Source organism: Peromyscus leucopus, chromosome 16_21, assembly GCF_004664715.2.
Source record: "Peromyscus leucopus breed LL Stock chromosome 16_21, UCI_PerLeu_2.1, whole genome shotgun sequence".
Taxonomy (NCBI): domain Eukaryota; kingdom Metazoa; phylum Chordata; class Mammalia; order Rodentia; family Cricetidae; genus Peromyscus; species Peromyscus leucopus.
In genome coordinates this window covers 36,917,948-36,932,517 of record NC_051084.1, presented here as the reverse complement: position 1 = coordinate 36,932,517, position 14,570 = coordinate 36,917,948, and the positions used below count along the sequence as shown (strand labels likewise).

The 14,570-nt window shown below is 52.2% G+C and overlaps 1 protein-coding gene across 1 annotated transcript; it reads right to left on the bottom strand.

Annotated features, from left to right (window-relative positions):
• Positions 1-1,537: 1,537 nt before the first annotated feature.
• On the bottom strand, positions 1,538-13,836 carry Tacr2 (tachykinin receptor 2). The gene is made up of 5 exons (XM_028886131.2): positions 12,979-13,836; positions 5,922-6,116; positions 4,447-4,600; positions 3,461-3,657; positions 1,538-2,364 (listed from the first exon to the last, which is right to left on the bottom strand). Exons 1-5 carry the CDS (start codon positions 13,368-13,370, stop codon positions 2,148-2,150), a joined length of 1,155 nt encoding a protein of 384 aa, XP_028741964.1. The 5' UTR covers positions 13,371-13,836; the 3' UTR covers positions 1,538-2,147.
• Positions 13,837-14,570: the final 734 nt, after the last annotated feature.

Below are 14,570 nucleotides of genomic sequence, written 5' to 3'. Positions count from 1 at the left end.
GGACCTTAGCCCCTGCCTCGCCCTTTTACCCAGCAATGCCCTTCAAGTCTTCTCTGATGTCCCAGTCATGACTAAAGGTCTAAGTGACATCAGAGCCCTTTATTGGGAATACTAGCAGAGCCAACATCCGGCACAGGGGTCTCTGGGCGAGCTCAGACGACGTTAAACTTTGAATAGATGTTTACAGCTTATTTGGTTTTTGGAGGGCACTGGGTAGGCTGTGAACGAGTCACCACCAAGCAGGGAGATGTACAGCCCTGGAGTGGCCTGGGCCGGGTCTGATGCATTCTCAGAACTGGGACAGTCAGTGTTCTCTGCCTGACAGCTCCTTGCTGTAGAAGTGAGGGTGGGAGCCGTGTTCTGACATGGAGGTGGCTTTTGTGTCTTCACGTCTGCTGCAGTGTGAAGAATCGTGGTTGCTATTTATTGAGCGCTAATCTAAGTGTGGCCTGCCGGTTTGTAAGCATCACTTCATGGAGCCTCACAGCAATCCTGCCGTCAAGCAGAGGGACAGGGACGTACCCCAAGCATCTCAGCTGAGGTTCCCATGGACTATTCACCACCGTCGACTCTGGCCTGTATTTGAGTCGCTAAATCCTAAGGCAGAGAAGCCCTGGACCGACTCACAGCCAAATGGGGAACTTCCTCCTTTGTGTCTGGTCTATTGGCAAAGAGTCGGTGTCATGGTTGTTGAAGCCATGGACCAGAGTCGGCACAAGACATCCCAAGCCCAAGTTCTCAGCACACAGGAGATTTATTTGCCCCAGAGGGACAAAGGGCAGGGAATAAGAGACAAAGACAGGAGACAGAGGATGAAGGAGGAGGGAAAGAGAATAAGGGAGAGGGGGCAGGGGTGTTTGTCCCCGAGGGACGAAGGACTGCCTCTGGATACAGAGGAGACAGATGTGGCCCATAGGCAAATGGTAGTTTATAAAGGTAAAGGGGGAAGCCCCTGTGTTAGGATGAGATGTTTAATTTTGATTGGGCATGTCAATTAGGTGAGCCAAAGGAGGCTTTTGGTGGTTGGACTTCAATACTTAGATAGCTGGACCTTGGTAGTCAGCCTCAGGAGAAGGAAGTGGCCATTAAGGGACTAGACCTTGGTGGCTAGCTTTAGGAATGTGATCTAACGGTTTGTAGCAAGGTAGAGGGAAGGGTGGGGGAGGGCAAGGCCTGCCAGAGCATGTTTGCCATGCCAGGGCCTGCCAGAGCCCCTTCAGCTGTGCCCTGCTCTGTCTGGCTTATCGAGCATTTATAAGCATTTTCAGGAACATTTTAGAACCTGGAGCTTCCATATATAAATTTGGATTTCAAGCTTTATTTGAAAACTCTGACAATAGTGATCCAGAGTGAAGCAGCTAAGTTTCTGTTTGGGGGCTTGTCCTCTTCAGGCTGCCATAGTCCCCACCTTCCCCTGTGACCCTAACACCGGATGCTCCCCCCCCCACTTTCTTTTTTTCAAGACAGGGTTTCTCTGTGTAGACCTGGCTGGCTTTGAACTCACTCTGTAGACCAGGCTGGCCTTGAACTCACAGAGATCCGCCTGCCTCTGCCTCCCGAGTGCTGGGATTAAAGGCGTGCGCCACCACTGCCCGGCAAGGATGCCCTTTTTGTTCTCTTTAACATGCGTGTGTGCAAGCACACTGGTTCATGCATGTGTGTGCACATGTACACATACACACTTGGGGAGGTCAGAGGACAACTTGCGGGAGTTGGCTCTTTCCTTTCACGTGGGTTCAAGGAGTTGAACTCAGATTGCCAGGCTTGGCAGCCAGTGCCTTTACTGAGCCATCTCGTGTTCCCTTCGGCTGCCTCTTCTCGAGACAACTGCAGTTATCTTTGATGGGATCCAGTTTTCCCGTCCCTCTCTATACTCCAGGGAGACATTTCACTTTGCGGCTCCTAGACTGGCCAATGCTGGCTCCCAGTCTTTCTGGCTCCTTCCTTGGTCCCTGGAGTACTTACGGCGGGTGTGTGAGCCCTGAGCTCTTTGTGTTAGCATTGCCCATGGGGCTCCAGGCATCACCTTGTTGTTCTATGGGTGTGTTGAAGAATGGAGTGTGGGACAAGCTATTACGTTAGGGATTTTCTACCAGCTGCTTCTCAAAGGGGATAAGCCTGGCCCTGCAGCAGACAGGCTCAAGTCTTCAGGGTACAGCAGGCTCCCCATCCTGGGGACTCCCGACCTGCCCATTGGTAGCCTCAGAGTGGGTCATGTCCGTGGTCATGAACAGAGTCTCTTTGGTGTGGCACCTGTTGACTCTCCTGGAGAGGGATGCAGTGTGAGTCAGCTCCAGTCTGTCTTCCTCAGTTGGCGTCACCCAGGGGCAGCACCGGAAAGCAAGCCTGAACCCAGAGCGAAACCTGAGGGGCACAGAGAGTCACTTTAAGCAAGGGAGGTTGGGGTGCAGGAACTATCTGCCATGTGACTGCTCTACGCCCCAGGAGACGAACTCCCTGGGAGGGGTGCCTCCCTCTGAAGAGACCACCACCAACTCAGGGCTGCTGAGACGCACACGTGAGTGGATTTAGTCTTTCGGAACAGCCAGAAACACGGGAGACAGGCACTTCCGAGGCAGGGGCCGGAAGGATAGCACCAAGCTCCAAGGCCTTTGAAAGGAAGAAAGGAAGGGATGGAGGGAGAGAGAGAGAGGGAGGGAGGGAAGGAGAAGGGAGGAGAGAGAGAAACCACAGTATAGTACAAAGAAACCACGTGACTTAACTGGCTTCTAGCAGGGAATTCAAAGAGGAATCTTACAGAGAGAGAGAGAGAGAGAGAGAGAGAGAGAGAGAGAGAGAGAGAGAGAGAGAGAGAGAGAGAGAGAGAAATTGTGCTCTGGCCATGTGTGTGGAGTAGGGGCGCCCCCCCCCCCAACCCCCACCCCCTGGCACCCAGGAGCTGCTTCAAAAGAAAACTGGCACATTGGAGCTACCAAGTATGGGTACATTTGCTCAGAAAAATAAACAGCTGTCACTCAAGCCTGGGTGTTGGCCGCTAGTGCCAGCTGCTCCAGAGACTAAGGAAGCAGGAGGGAAGCTCAAGGGAAGGCCGAGGCTAGCCTAGGCAGCTGGGCCTGTCTCAAAATGAGTAGAACGAAGCCTTGGGTGTTGGAGAAGAAAAAAAAAAAAAAAAACCCAAAACCAAAAACACCCTTCCCCAGGGTGACACTGACTGTCCAATGTAGCTGAGGATGACTTTGAACTCGGATCCTTCTGCCTCTATCTCCAGAGTGCTGGGATTGCCAGCGCACACCACCATGCCCGGTTTATGGAGTGCTGGAGATCAAACCCGGAGTCTCATGCCTGCCAGGCAAGCCCCTCGTCAACTATAACACTCACAGGCAGCATCCCTCGGTGGGGTGAGGGGCAGCTCTAGGCTCCGGCAGGAGCTAGAGTGGAGGTTCCCTCACCCTGCAGGAGAGGCCCCGTGGGTAAAGGGCAGAGCCAGGGTGGGACTGACCTGTGGTTGAGACAGCAGTAAATGATGGGGTTGTACATGGTGGAGCTCATGGCCAGCCAGAAGAGTGCCAGGTAGACCTGCTGGATGAACTTGTGGTAGTAGATGTCCTTTTGGAAGCTGCCCAGGATGAAGTAGAGGTGGTAAGGCAGCCAGCAGATGGCAAAGGTCAACACCACCAGCACCATGGCCTTCACAAACTGGTCAGGGAGAGGCTCTGGTCAGTCCTTGGCCCCTGAGTCCCACGTCTTCACCCTCCTGGCCCCAGTGCGGGGCACCCTTCACCCCAGCCTGGAGAGCCTTCTACAGTCAGACCTCCCTCTTCCTCTCTGGCCTCCATCCCCTGGAACATGCATTTGCCACATGCTCCAGAGCCCACCACCTCAGGCGTTGCTCACACTGCCGTCCTTCCATTGAAATCCTCATGTCTAGCAGCCTGGTTCTGTGGTCCACTCATTCTCCCAGGATGCTTTCCTAGGGAGCACCTCTCCATCCTGTCCCCTCTTAGGAAGTCAAAGCTCTGGGACCCAGGCCACCCTTCCCCGGGGATCTTTGCCTAATTTAGCCCTTCTATCTATGTAGGCAGTGATGTTCCAACCTGGTACCCCATCCTCTCTGCCTAGAGGCCAGGTTCCTGAGCCCTTCCCGGCACCTCACATGCCCGGCATCTGCAGGCACACTCCCGCATTGCCCAGCACCCCTGAGGACAAGACTTAGGCAAGTTGCAAACGGAGCCCAACTTCCCAGTCGAAGGGACCCCTGGGTGTTGTCCTAAGAGCCTCCCTGCTTGCTATGGTGAGAACTTTTAGAACATGAAGAAGTCGGTCTCGCATTGGTCTCCAGATCGCAGAGGTCTGTCGTTCCTCTGGGGCTTTTCTGAGATGCTGAGTGACCCGGATTGTGTGCTCACCAGTGCCCCCTAGTGGGCAGGCTTCGGAGCCCCCGGTGCCTCCCGGAGCAGGCCCCGCCCTCTCCGCCTCCGCTCTCACCTTCTTCTTGGCCTGCAGATGGCGCAGGTTGGCGCCGTGAGCCTGCTGTCTGGGGACCGCGCGTTTCCACAGCGTGAGGCCGATGACACTGTAAGCCACGAACATCACCACGAGGGGCAGGAAGTAGATGAGGACAAACACCACCAGATGATACCTGGAGGGAGGAGCCATGGACCTGGGTGGGCAGCAGGCAGCCAGGTCCACCCAAGCTTAAGGTCTGTGAACCCCACGGACCCCACACCTTGAAGCCCCCACCCTGGGGTTCGATTTAAAGGAAAATTAAGACAACAAAAGGTCACCGGCATCAGCCCCAGTTCTTCCGTGTTACAGAAAAGGCTAAAAGGGAAAAGCTAATGAAAGTTTATGTTTGTTTAACATGCAAATATAACACCGGGGCCGCCGGTGGGATTCCCGCTCTGCGGGAATCCGGGCTTGCTGCCAAGCCTGGTGACCTGAGCTGGAGCTCTCTGACTTGGCTAGTCCAGCGGGCCTTGCTTCAGATCACCAGCCTCGCCTCCACCTCCTGAGCACCACCTCCTGAGTACCGATATGACAGGTAGGCTGCCATGGCTACCTGGCATTGGCCTCCCACGGACTACACACACACATCCGCACACAGACACCAGCGTATGTGTGATATGCAGAGCCACACGGTCCATCTGCAGGCGCACATGGTCCATGTTCATCCTTAGTGAGGTGGAAGAGAGGCTGTCTAAATTAATTAAATAAATAATAAATGAATGAATAAATAAATGAATAAATAAAATATTAACAGTATTTGCTCCATAACATTAAGAGAATTAAAAGAATCAGTAGATACAAAGGGCTGATAATAGGCCTGGTACTTGGCATTGCTTTTAGTATAGATGGTCCCCAACTTAATGTTTTGATTCAATGACTTTGACTGTCTGGTGATGGAAATGAAGCATGCATCCAGCAGAAGCCACACCGTAAATTCTTACCTTCCTGTTGGCTTTTCTCTCAAGAAGCTAGGCAGTGGCAGTGAGCGTCACCCCCCAGCTAGCCACCAGGTCACCATTATGAGGGCATTACCCACACTTAACAATGGGTATTTTCTACCTACAACTTTACTGTTAATTTTTGCTGTCTAAAATAGGACCTCGTGTAGCCCAGGCTTGCCTTGAGCGTGCTGGGTAGCTGAGGATGGCCTTGAATTTACGATCCTTCTGCCTCTACCTTCAAGTGCTGGCATCACAGGTGTGTACCACCACTCCCGGCTTGTGTGGTCCTGGGGATTGAACGGAGGTTTTCCTGGCTCAGCGGTCTACCACTGAGCCACACCCCCAACCCCTGGCTATCAGCTGAGGAGCCTCAGTACAAACCTGCACTCATATGATCCCATATGTACCTGCAGAGTCGTGTGCATATCCCCAGGCACACGCCACACACGGACATGAGCCAACATACAAGCACATGTCCCCCCCTCCCCCCTTCATCCCTGGTGTGGGGCTTACAGAAGGAGCATCTTGCCTCCGTTGTCATTGGGCCAGGCCACCACACACTTGGTGGCTCCCTGGTCCACAGTGATGGTGGAGTAGAAGCACTGCGGGGAGGCGAGAGCCAGCGCCACCAGCCAGATGCCAGCGATAACCGCCTTGGTGCTGGGGGCCGAGAGCCGCGGCTGGAAGGGGTGGACGATGGCCATGTACCTACAAGCAGATCACAACATCAGCAGACATTCCCCCCTCCCTTACATTGTCACCCAGGCTCATCCATGCCTTCCAGCTCCTCCTGTCCACACAGCTGCCCTGTATGCAGAGGCTGGAATCCCACCCAATCTGCAGAGGTGGTAGGTGGTGGTGGTGGTGACTGTCTCCAACCATAGCACACTAGTACCCCAGAATCTAGCCCAGGTACCCATTCCACTGCCTCCCTCTGGGTGTGGACAGGCCCTCGGACAGCCACACTGTGCTCCAACCTGGGGCAGGATATGGTCCTACATTAGCTAGCAGCTCGGCCTGACTCAAGCATCTGTACCCTCGTCCCCAAGCCAGCCTCCCACCACCCTCATGGTACAACCATTTCCCAAAGACCCAACCAAGGATGCCCTTTGGAACTTTCTAGATGTATCTGACACACACAGGGTCCCGTTCAGTAACCACTCACCATATGTGCTACACAGAACACAGACAATGTGACTAAGAATGCGCAAATTTATTTTATTTTTCTTTGAGACAAAGTCTCATGTAGCCCAGGCTGGCCTTGAACTTGCTATGAAGCCGAGGATGACCTTGAACTCCTGATCCTCTTGAGCGGAGGGAATTACAGACACATATTGCCATGCTTGGTTTATGCAGTATTGGGGGTAGAATCCAGGGCTTCAAGCTGCTGGGCGCACGCTCTACCTACTGAACCCCTTATGGGTACCTGTGCAGGCACAAGCTGAATCCTGCAGGAGTGGCTCTTTCCAGCAGTTCTCAACCTGTGGGTCACGACCTCCACAGGGGTCACATATCAGATATCCTGCATATCAGATATTTACATTGCAACCCATAACACTGGCGAAATTACAGTTGTGAAGTAGCAACGAAAATAATTTTATGGTTGTGTGTGTGTGGGGGGGGTCACCACAACATGAGGAACTGTATTACAGGGTCACAGCATTAGAAAGGTTGAGAACCACTGCTGTAGATTCTGCACACGGCCAATGCTCAGGTCAGTCCCCTCTCACAGCTTTCCCTGTGTCTTAGCTGTTTGTTTTCGCTTTTTCAACTCGACACAAGTTAAAGTCATTTGAAAAAGAAGGAACCTCGGTTGAAATACCCCCATCCGATTGCCCCGTGAGCGAACCTGTGGGGCGTTTTCTTGATTCATGTTTGAATCTGGAGGGCCAAGCTCATGGTGGGCGGTGTCATCCATGGTCAGGCAGTTGCGTGTTGGATAAGAAAGCAGGCTGAGCAAGGCATGGGAAGCAAGCCAGTAAGCAGTGCTTCTCTGTGGCTTCTGCTCCAGTTCCTGCCACCGGGTTCCTGCTCTGACTTTCTCTCAGTGGTGAATGGTTACGTGGAAGCATTTTCTTTCCTTCCCAAGTTGCTTTTGGTTATGATTTTTTTTAAAGGTTTATTTATTTATTATGTATATAGTGTTCTGCCTACATATATGCCTGCGTGCCAGAAGAGGGTACCAGATCTCATTATTGATGGTTGTGAGCCACCATGTGGTTGCTGGGAATTGAACTCAGGACCTCTGGAAGAACAGCCAGTGAGTGATCTTAACCTCTGAGCCATCACTCCAGCTGTTGGTCATGATTCTTTATCACAGCAATGGAAACCTTAACGAAGATGCCCCAGAACAGGCTGTATGGCTCTCTGTGGGGCTTTCCTTCTCTTCCCTTCTGGGCTCCTCCTTCCTTCCAGTACTCACTGACGTCATAGACCATCTTCTTTCTTTCTTTCTTTCTTTCTTTCTTTCTTTCTTTCTTTCTTTCTTTCTTTCTTTCTTTCTTTCTTTCTTTCTTCTTCCTTCCTTCCTTCCTTCCTTCCTTCCTTCCTTCCTTCCTTCCTTCCTTCCTTCCTCTCTCTCTCTCTCTCTCTCTCTCTCTCTCTCTCTCTTTCTTTCTTTTACAATACCATTCAGTTCTACATAACAGCCACAGATTCCCTTGTTCTCCCCCTTCCTGCCCCCCTCCCCTTTTCCCCAGCCCATCCCCCATTCCCACATCCTCCAGGGCAAAGCCTCCCCTGAGGACTGAGATCGAGCTAATAGACTCAGTCCAGGCAGGTCCAGTCCCCTCCTCCCAGATTGAGCCAAGCGTCCCTGCATAAGCCCCAGGTTTCAAACAGCTAACTCATGCAATGAGCCCAGGACCTGGTACCACTGCCTGGATGCCTCCCAAACAGATCAAGCCAATCAACTGTCTCACCTATTCAGAGGGCCTGATCCAGTTGGGGGCCCCTCAGCCTTTGGTTCATAGTTCATGTGTTTCCATTCGTTTGGCTATTTGTCCCTGTGCTTTATCCAACCTTGGTTTCAACAATTCTCGCTCATATAAAGCCTCCTCTTTCTCGCTAATTAGACTCCCGGCGCTCCACTCGGGGCCTAGCCGTGGATGTCTGCATCCAGATTTCTCAGACCTTGGATGGGGTTTCTGGCATAACTATTAGGGTGTTTGGCCATATAGATCACCTTCTTGATGACGTCGTCTAGAACAGGCTCAGGTGCGTCTCTCTGGAGGGTGCTATGGGGACTTGAGCTGCTGTTGAGCCCTGTGCCTGGTGAAGTGCGGTGGCCTTGACAGTGAGCGCTGTCTCCCTTTCTCACATCAGAAGACGGAGCCACACTGACTGTGAATCCTGGGTGGTCCCAGCTGTCTGTCCTGGATTGCCCTGCTCACTGTACTTCAGGACCCACGTAGCCACTGGAGGAACATCCCGGACTGAGCGGGGGCTCAAGCTTCATCAGCCTAGGGCCCCACGGAGGAAGGCTCACTGCTTGCTTCTCCAAGGCCAAAGGACCCGAAGGCACCGTCCTCCAAAGATGAAATCCCATCCTCCCAATATACATTCTAACCTAGGGCTTGGTTCCCTCTCAGCAGAGGACAGGGTAGGACTAGATGGCCACTCTAGGTGTCACAAGCCTGTGAACCCTACAATGAAGTACACAGAACCTTCATTAGGATAAGATTAATTTGTTTATTTGTTTCTTTTTGAGACACTGTCTTTCTATGTAACCCTGGCTGGCCTCCAACTCACAGAGATTTGCTTGCATCTGCCTCAGATCAAGGGTGTAGACCACCCACCATACCCAGCTGTTCATTTGACTTTTGAGACAGGGTCTCATGTAGCCCAGGCTGGCCTCAAACTCTCCATGTAGCTGAGGATGACCTTGAATTTCCAATTCTTCTGCCTCTACCTTCCAAGTGCTAAGCCATGCCCACCTTGCCAAGCTGAAATATTTACATCCATGCAGGTATTTGTACAGGTATGTACAGTGTATGGATGCCAGAGACCAACCTTGGGTGTTGTTCCTCAAGACACCGTCTACTTTGATTTTTGAGACAAGGTCTCTTGTTGGTCTGGAACTCACCGGCTTGGCTAGGCTGACTGGGGTAGTCTGAATGTAATTGGCTCCCATAAGCTCACAGGGAGTGGCACTATTGGGAGGTGTGGCTTTGTTAGAGTAGGTGTGGCTTTGTTAGAGTAGGTGTGGTCTTGTTGGAGGAAGTGTGTCACTGTGGGGGGGGGCTTTGAGGTCTCATATATACTCAAGCCACACCTAGTATCTCCGGTCACTTCCTGTTGCCTTTGGATTAAGATGTAGACTCCTCAGCTCCTTCTCTAGTACCACGTCTACCTGCAAGCTGCCATCCTCCCAGCCACCATGCTCCCCGCCATGATGATAATGGACTAAAGCCTCTGAAACTGTCAGCCTGCCACCTCAATTAAATGCTTTCCTTCTAAGAATTGCCTTGGTCACGGTGTCTCTTCACAGCAATGGACACCTTAACTAAGACACTGACCGTCCGGGAAGCACTGGGAATCCTCCCATCTCTAACGTCTCCTGCTCTGGGATCACAAGTGTATGCTAGCATGGGTGGAATTCAGGTGTCCATGCTTACACTACAAGCTCTTCACTGTCAGAGCTACCTCTGCCTCCTGAGTGCTGGGATTGAAGGCGTGCGCCACCACTGCTGGGCTAGAATAAGCATCTACTATGAGGGCCAAGGGCAGGGACTCAAGTTCCATTAGCAGAGGGGCAGGTCTGGGAGCTTAGAATCAGGCTGATCTGGGTTCAAATCCTGTCTCTGCTGCTTCCTGACAACAAGCTCTTGAACAAGGAGAGCCTTAGCTCTCTGGACTTCCATTCCCAGCGCTATGAAAATGGGTCATTCTTGCACCTGGTTGTCCTATGGAGGAAGGGGCACATGTGGGCAGGAGTGAGGATGTATTCCTTGTTTTAAATTCATCAGAGATGGCTTTGGTCACGGGCAATGCCTGGCTCTTCCTCTCTAGGATGAACCTGAGCTTTGACACAAGGCTGGGACCGTAGAATGTGGCACTGGATTGTATGTTTCCCTTGTTTGCCGAACACCGAAGCATCCTGGGTGTTAAGACTGTGCCCCGAAGCCGGGCGGTGGTGGCGCACACCTTTAATCCCAGCACTCGGGAGGCAGAGCCAGGTGGATCTCTGTGAGTTCGAGGCCAGCCTGGGCTACAGAGTGAATTCCAGGATAGGCTCCAAAGCTACACAGAGAAACCCTGTCTCGAAAAACCAAAAAAAAAAAAAAAAAAAAAAAAAAAAGACTGTGCCCCGAGAACATCGCCACCTTATCAACTGCTTGGAATGTTTGTCTCTAGAATTCTCCAGGCTGCCCTGATCTCCTACTCATCTCTGCTCAGATCCCAACCTCTCAATGAGACTCATCCCATGCCCATTTAAGCCTGTAGCCTGGTGCTTCTTAACCTGTGGGTCTTGACTCCTTTGGCAACCCTCTGTCTCCAAAAATACTTACATTACAACTCATAACAGTAGCAAAATTATAGTTAGGACGCAGCAATGAAAATAATTTTATGGCTGGGGGTCACCACAACAGGAGGAACTGTATTAAAACCACCGAGTGCAGTCTGTCCCTCCCTAACACATCTTGGTGCCTGGAGATCACCCTCTAGCTAATACTTGTTCACAACACTCATGATCTCAAAGTACAACTTAACAATTTATTTATTTGTGTGTTTAGGCTTTAAATTCTTACCCTAGCAGGAACATTTACGTGGGTTTTCCCCACCTAAAGCCCAGAATAATACGCACACAGCAGACACTGAGTATATATTTGTTGAGTGAAAAGGGGGAGAAAGGGGCCCGTGAGGTGGCTCGGCAGGTAAAGGTGCTTGCTGTGAAGTCTGAGGACCCGAGTTCGATCCCCAGAACCCAGGAAAGGTAGAAGGAAAGAACTGAATTCTGCAAGCTGTCCTCTGACTTTCCCAGGTGTATTGTGACAAGTGTGCACACACGCGCGCACGCACACACACACACACACACACACACACACACACACACACCAAACAAACAACAAACAAACAAACAAAGAAATGTGATTAAAGAAGTGGAGAAAGGAATAGTGAGTCTCAGCTGCTGCCAGCCTGCTCGGAGCCCCTCCTGACCAGTCATCAGCCCCCTGCCTGTCTCCCAGGCTCCCGGTCTCCCACCTAGCTTTCTGTGGTCCAGCCTCGCTCCGAAGTGGAGGCCCTGAGACCAGGTGCTAAAGTTATTTCCTCCCAATGGTGGAGGTTCCCCAACACTGAGAACTGTGCCCCGACAGAGAGGAAGCACCCCAAATTTGCCACATAACCGAAAAGAAATGCTTAGGGGACATTCAGACATACCCAGGGAGGAGGAGGAAGGGATGTTCGGTGGGCACCAGCCCAAGTGGAAAGACTTCCCCTGTGCCCACCGCCCAGAGGGCTGTGTTCCAGGTCCCTGGCTCTGCCCTGACTCGCCAGCTGACCTTAAGTAACCCTCCTTCTCCTGATTGCCGAGTTTCCTTGGGTATAAAGTTAGAAGCTGGGCCTACATGAATGGTGTTCCCATTTTGTGTGTGTGTGTGTGTGCGTGTGTGTGTATGTGTGTGTGTGTGTGTGTGTGTGTGTGTGTGTGATATCTTGGGCCTCTGACCCCCCTCCTGCTCCCTCCGAGTGTGGGAATTACAGGTGGTGGCATGTACCACCATCTTCAAGCCGATTTATGCAATGCTGGGCACCACCCAGGGCTTCAGACAATGCTAAGCAAGCACTCTGCCAACTGAGCTACGTTCACAGCCCCCAACTTTTCATTTTCAATGAGTAGGAAACATTGCCAAAGGAAAACGTTTTGAAAACACTTCTCAAAGGAGATCTCTGGAAAACTGTCTACAGCTCAGCGGTGAGAGGCCATGGGTGAAGGGTGCTGGGGAAGTTGGGGAGGGGTGGGGGATGAGGGAAGAAGGGGGACTCACATCTATGTAACCATTGCAGTCAGTACTCATGGCTCTGTCTCCGGCTCCCCTGTACTTCCTGGGTCTTCCCTCATCCCATCCCATTAGCTGTCAGTCAGACTCCTGCTCCCCCGGACATTTCAGTCCTCTTTTATCCCCGCCCTGCCTGCCCCAGAAGGTCTCAATGCTACTTCTTCCACCCCACCCTAGGCCCACTCCTCAAAGGTTGGGACCCTTCCATACACACACTAGCAGCATCCAAAAAAAAAAAAAAAAAGAAGAAAAGAAAAGAAAAACGTTGTTCTAATTAGATGTAGCATTCTAACTTCATGCAACATTCAGCCTTTTTCCTAAATACAAAAGCAACATGAACAATTTCTTTGAATAAAGTCAGCAAGATAAGGAGACTTGCACTTTAAAAGCCACCGAGAACATCTTCCTTTCCAGCCTTGAGCAGCCTCCTAGGGTGAAGTCTGATCTCAATTCTCTTCCCTTTGGTTCCCCTGGTCTACCTGCTATGAGCCAACACCAGGTCTAGGAGGCAATTCCCTGAGATCGCCCCTGACGAGACACCCACCCCCTCCCCCGATGCCCACTCTTGCCTGTCAGCAGCGATGGCAGTCATGGAGTAGATGCTGACGAACATGGCTGTGATGGGAAAGAGGTTCTGGAAGTAGCAGAAGGCTCGGCCGAAGTACCAGATGTTGTGGCTGGCATAGACAAAGTTGAAGGTGGCGTTGAAGGCTGCCATGCAGAGGTCTGCCAGGGCCAGGTTGATGATGAAATAGTTGGTGACCGTGCGCATTCTCTCGTGGGCCAGGATGATCCAGACGACTGTGGCATTGCCTGTTACAGCCACCAGCACGAGGGCCAGGTAGGCTGTGGCCCACAGGGCCAGCTGCCAGGCAGGCATGGAGAAGGCCGTGACTCCTGTGGTGTTGCTCTCGAGGCCAGACAAGATGTTGGTGTCGGTGACGACGGCCCGGGCCCCCATGGCTGATTCTGGGCCTGGAGCACAGGGTCTTCTGGCCCTGCGGTTCTTTCTGGAATTGCTACAGAAGAGAAATCCTCTTGGGGTGTGTAGATGATACACAGGGGAGAGGACAATTCAAACACAGACACGTGTAGCCAGAGGGCCACGCCTACAGAAATGAGCTAGGCTGAGCAGGAAACAGGCTTCTAGCCAGACTGTCCAACCACCTCGTGGAGACGGAGAACTCAAACTCCGATCTTAGAGCAGGAGGCATCCCCATAACACGTTGGTTCGGCTTCTGCGCGCCAGAGTCAGAATGAGAGTCAGAGAGAGGACGTGTCCAGCCGTGGGCATTCAGGGAGTTGGTGACAAGCCAGAACTTGAATTCATCTCTCTCTTAATGCTTTTCGGGGTACATTCCGGATGAGAGGTGTGCACAGTGTGGCGAGTCTGTGGGTCCTACGAGGCCAGTGTGCAGCCCGCTGGCCTTCAGGCTTTGGCATGCAGGCTCCCAAGGCTGCCAGCCCTCAGCCGCTGCTCCCGGCTCCTCCCTGCAGGGCCTTGGCAGGGGTGCTGCGGGCTCCCTCCCTCATCCCCTCCCTCCCCCCCAGCTTGGATGGCTGGGCTTTGTCTCTTGAAAGATTTAGGACCTGCTGGGAAGAAGGGAGAGCCTTCGGGAAGCAGGGAAGCGAGGCACAGCCTGGGTAGGGGTGGCACAGAGGGTACAAGCCTCCGTGTTTACATTCTGCCAGGTGGGAGCTGCTGGAGCACACTGGCATTTGCATTTGGGAATGAGATCGAGTCCAGGCTGGCTTGGGAACCCCAGGCAAGTCATTTACTGTGCTTGCAAAGGATGTCTTAGTGTTCAGAAATACCCAGCGGGTATGAGGGTGAGTTTGATGGGGTGTCAGTCAAGTAGTGAGGTCTGGGTTCCGGGCCTCTGGCTCTGCTCCTGACTCGTTGACCGACCAGGCAATCCTGGTCATTCCTCATCTCCAGCCTCAGTTTTCTTAGATGTAAAATTAGAGATTGAGGGGGCTGGAGAGATGACTCAGGGGTTAAGGGCACTAACTGCTCTTTCAGAAGACCGGGGTTCAATTCCCAGCACCCACATGGCAGCTCCCAACTGTCTGTAACTCCAGTTCCAGGGGACCCGACACCCTCACACAGACATACATATAGGCAAAACACCAATGCACATAAAATAAAAATAAATAATTT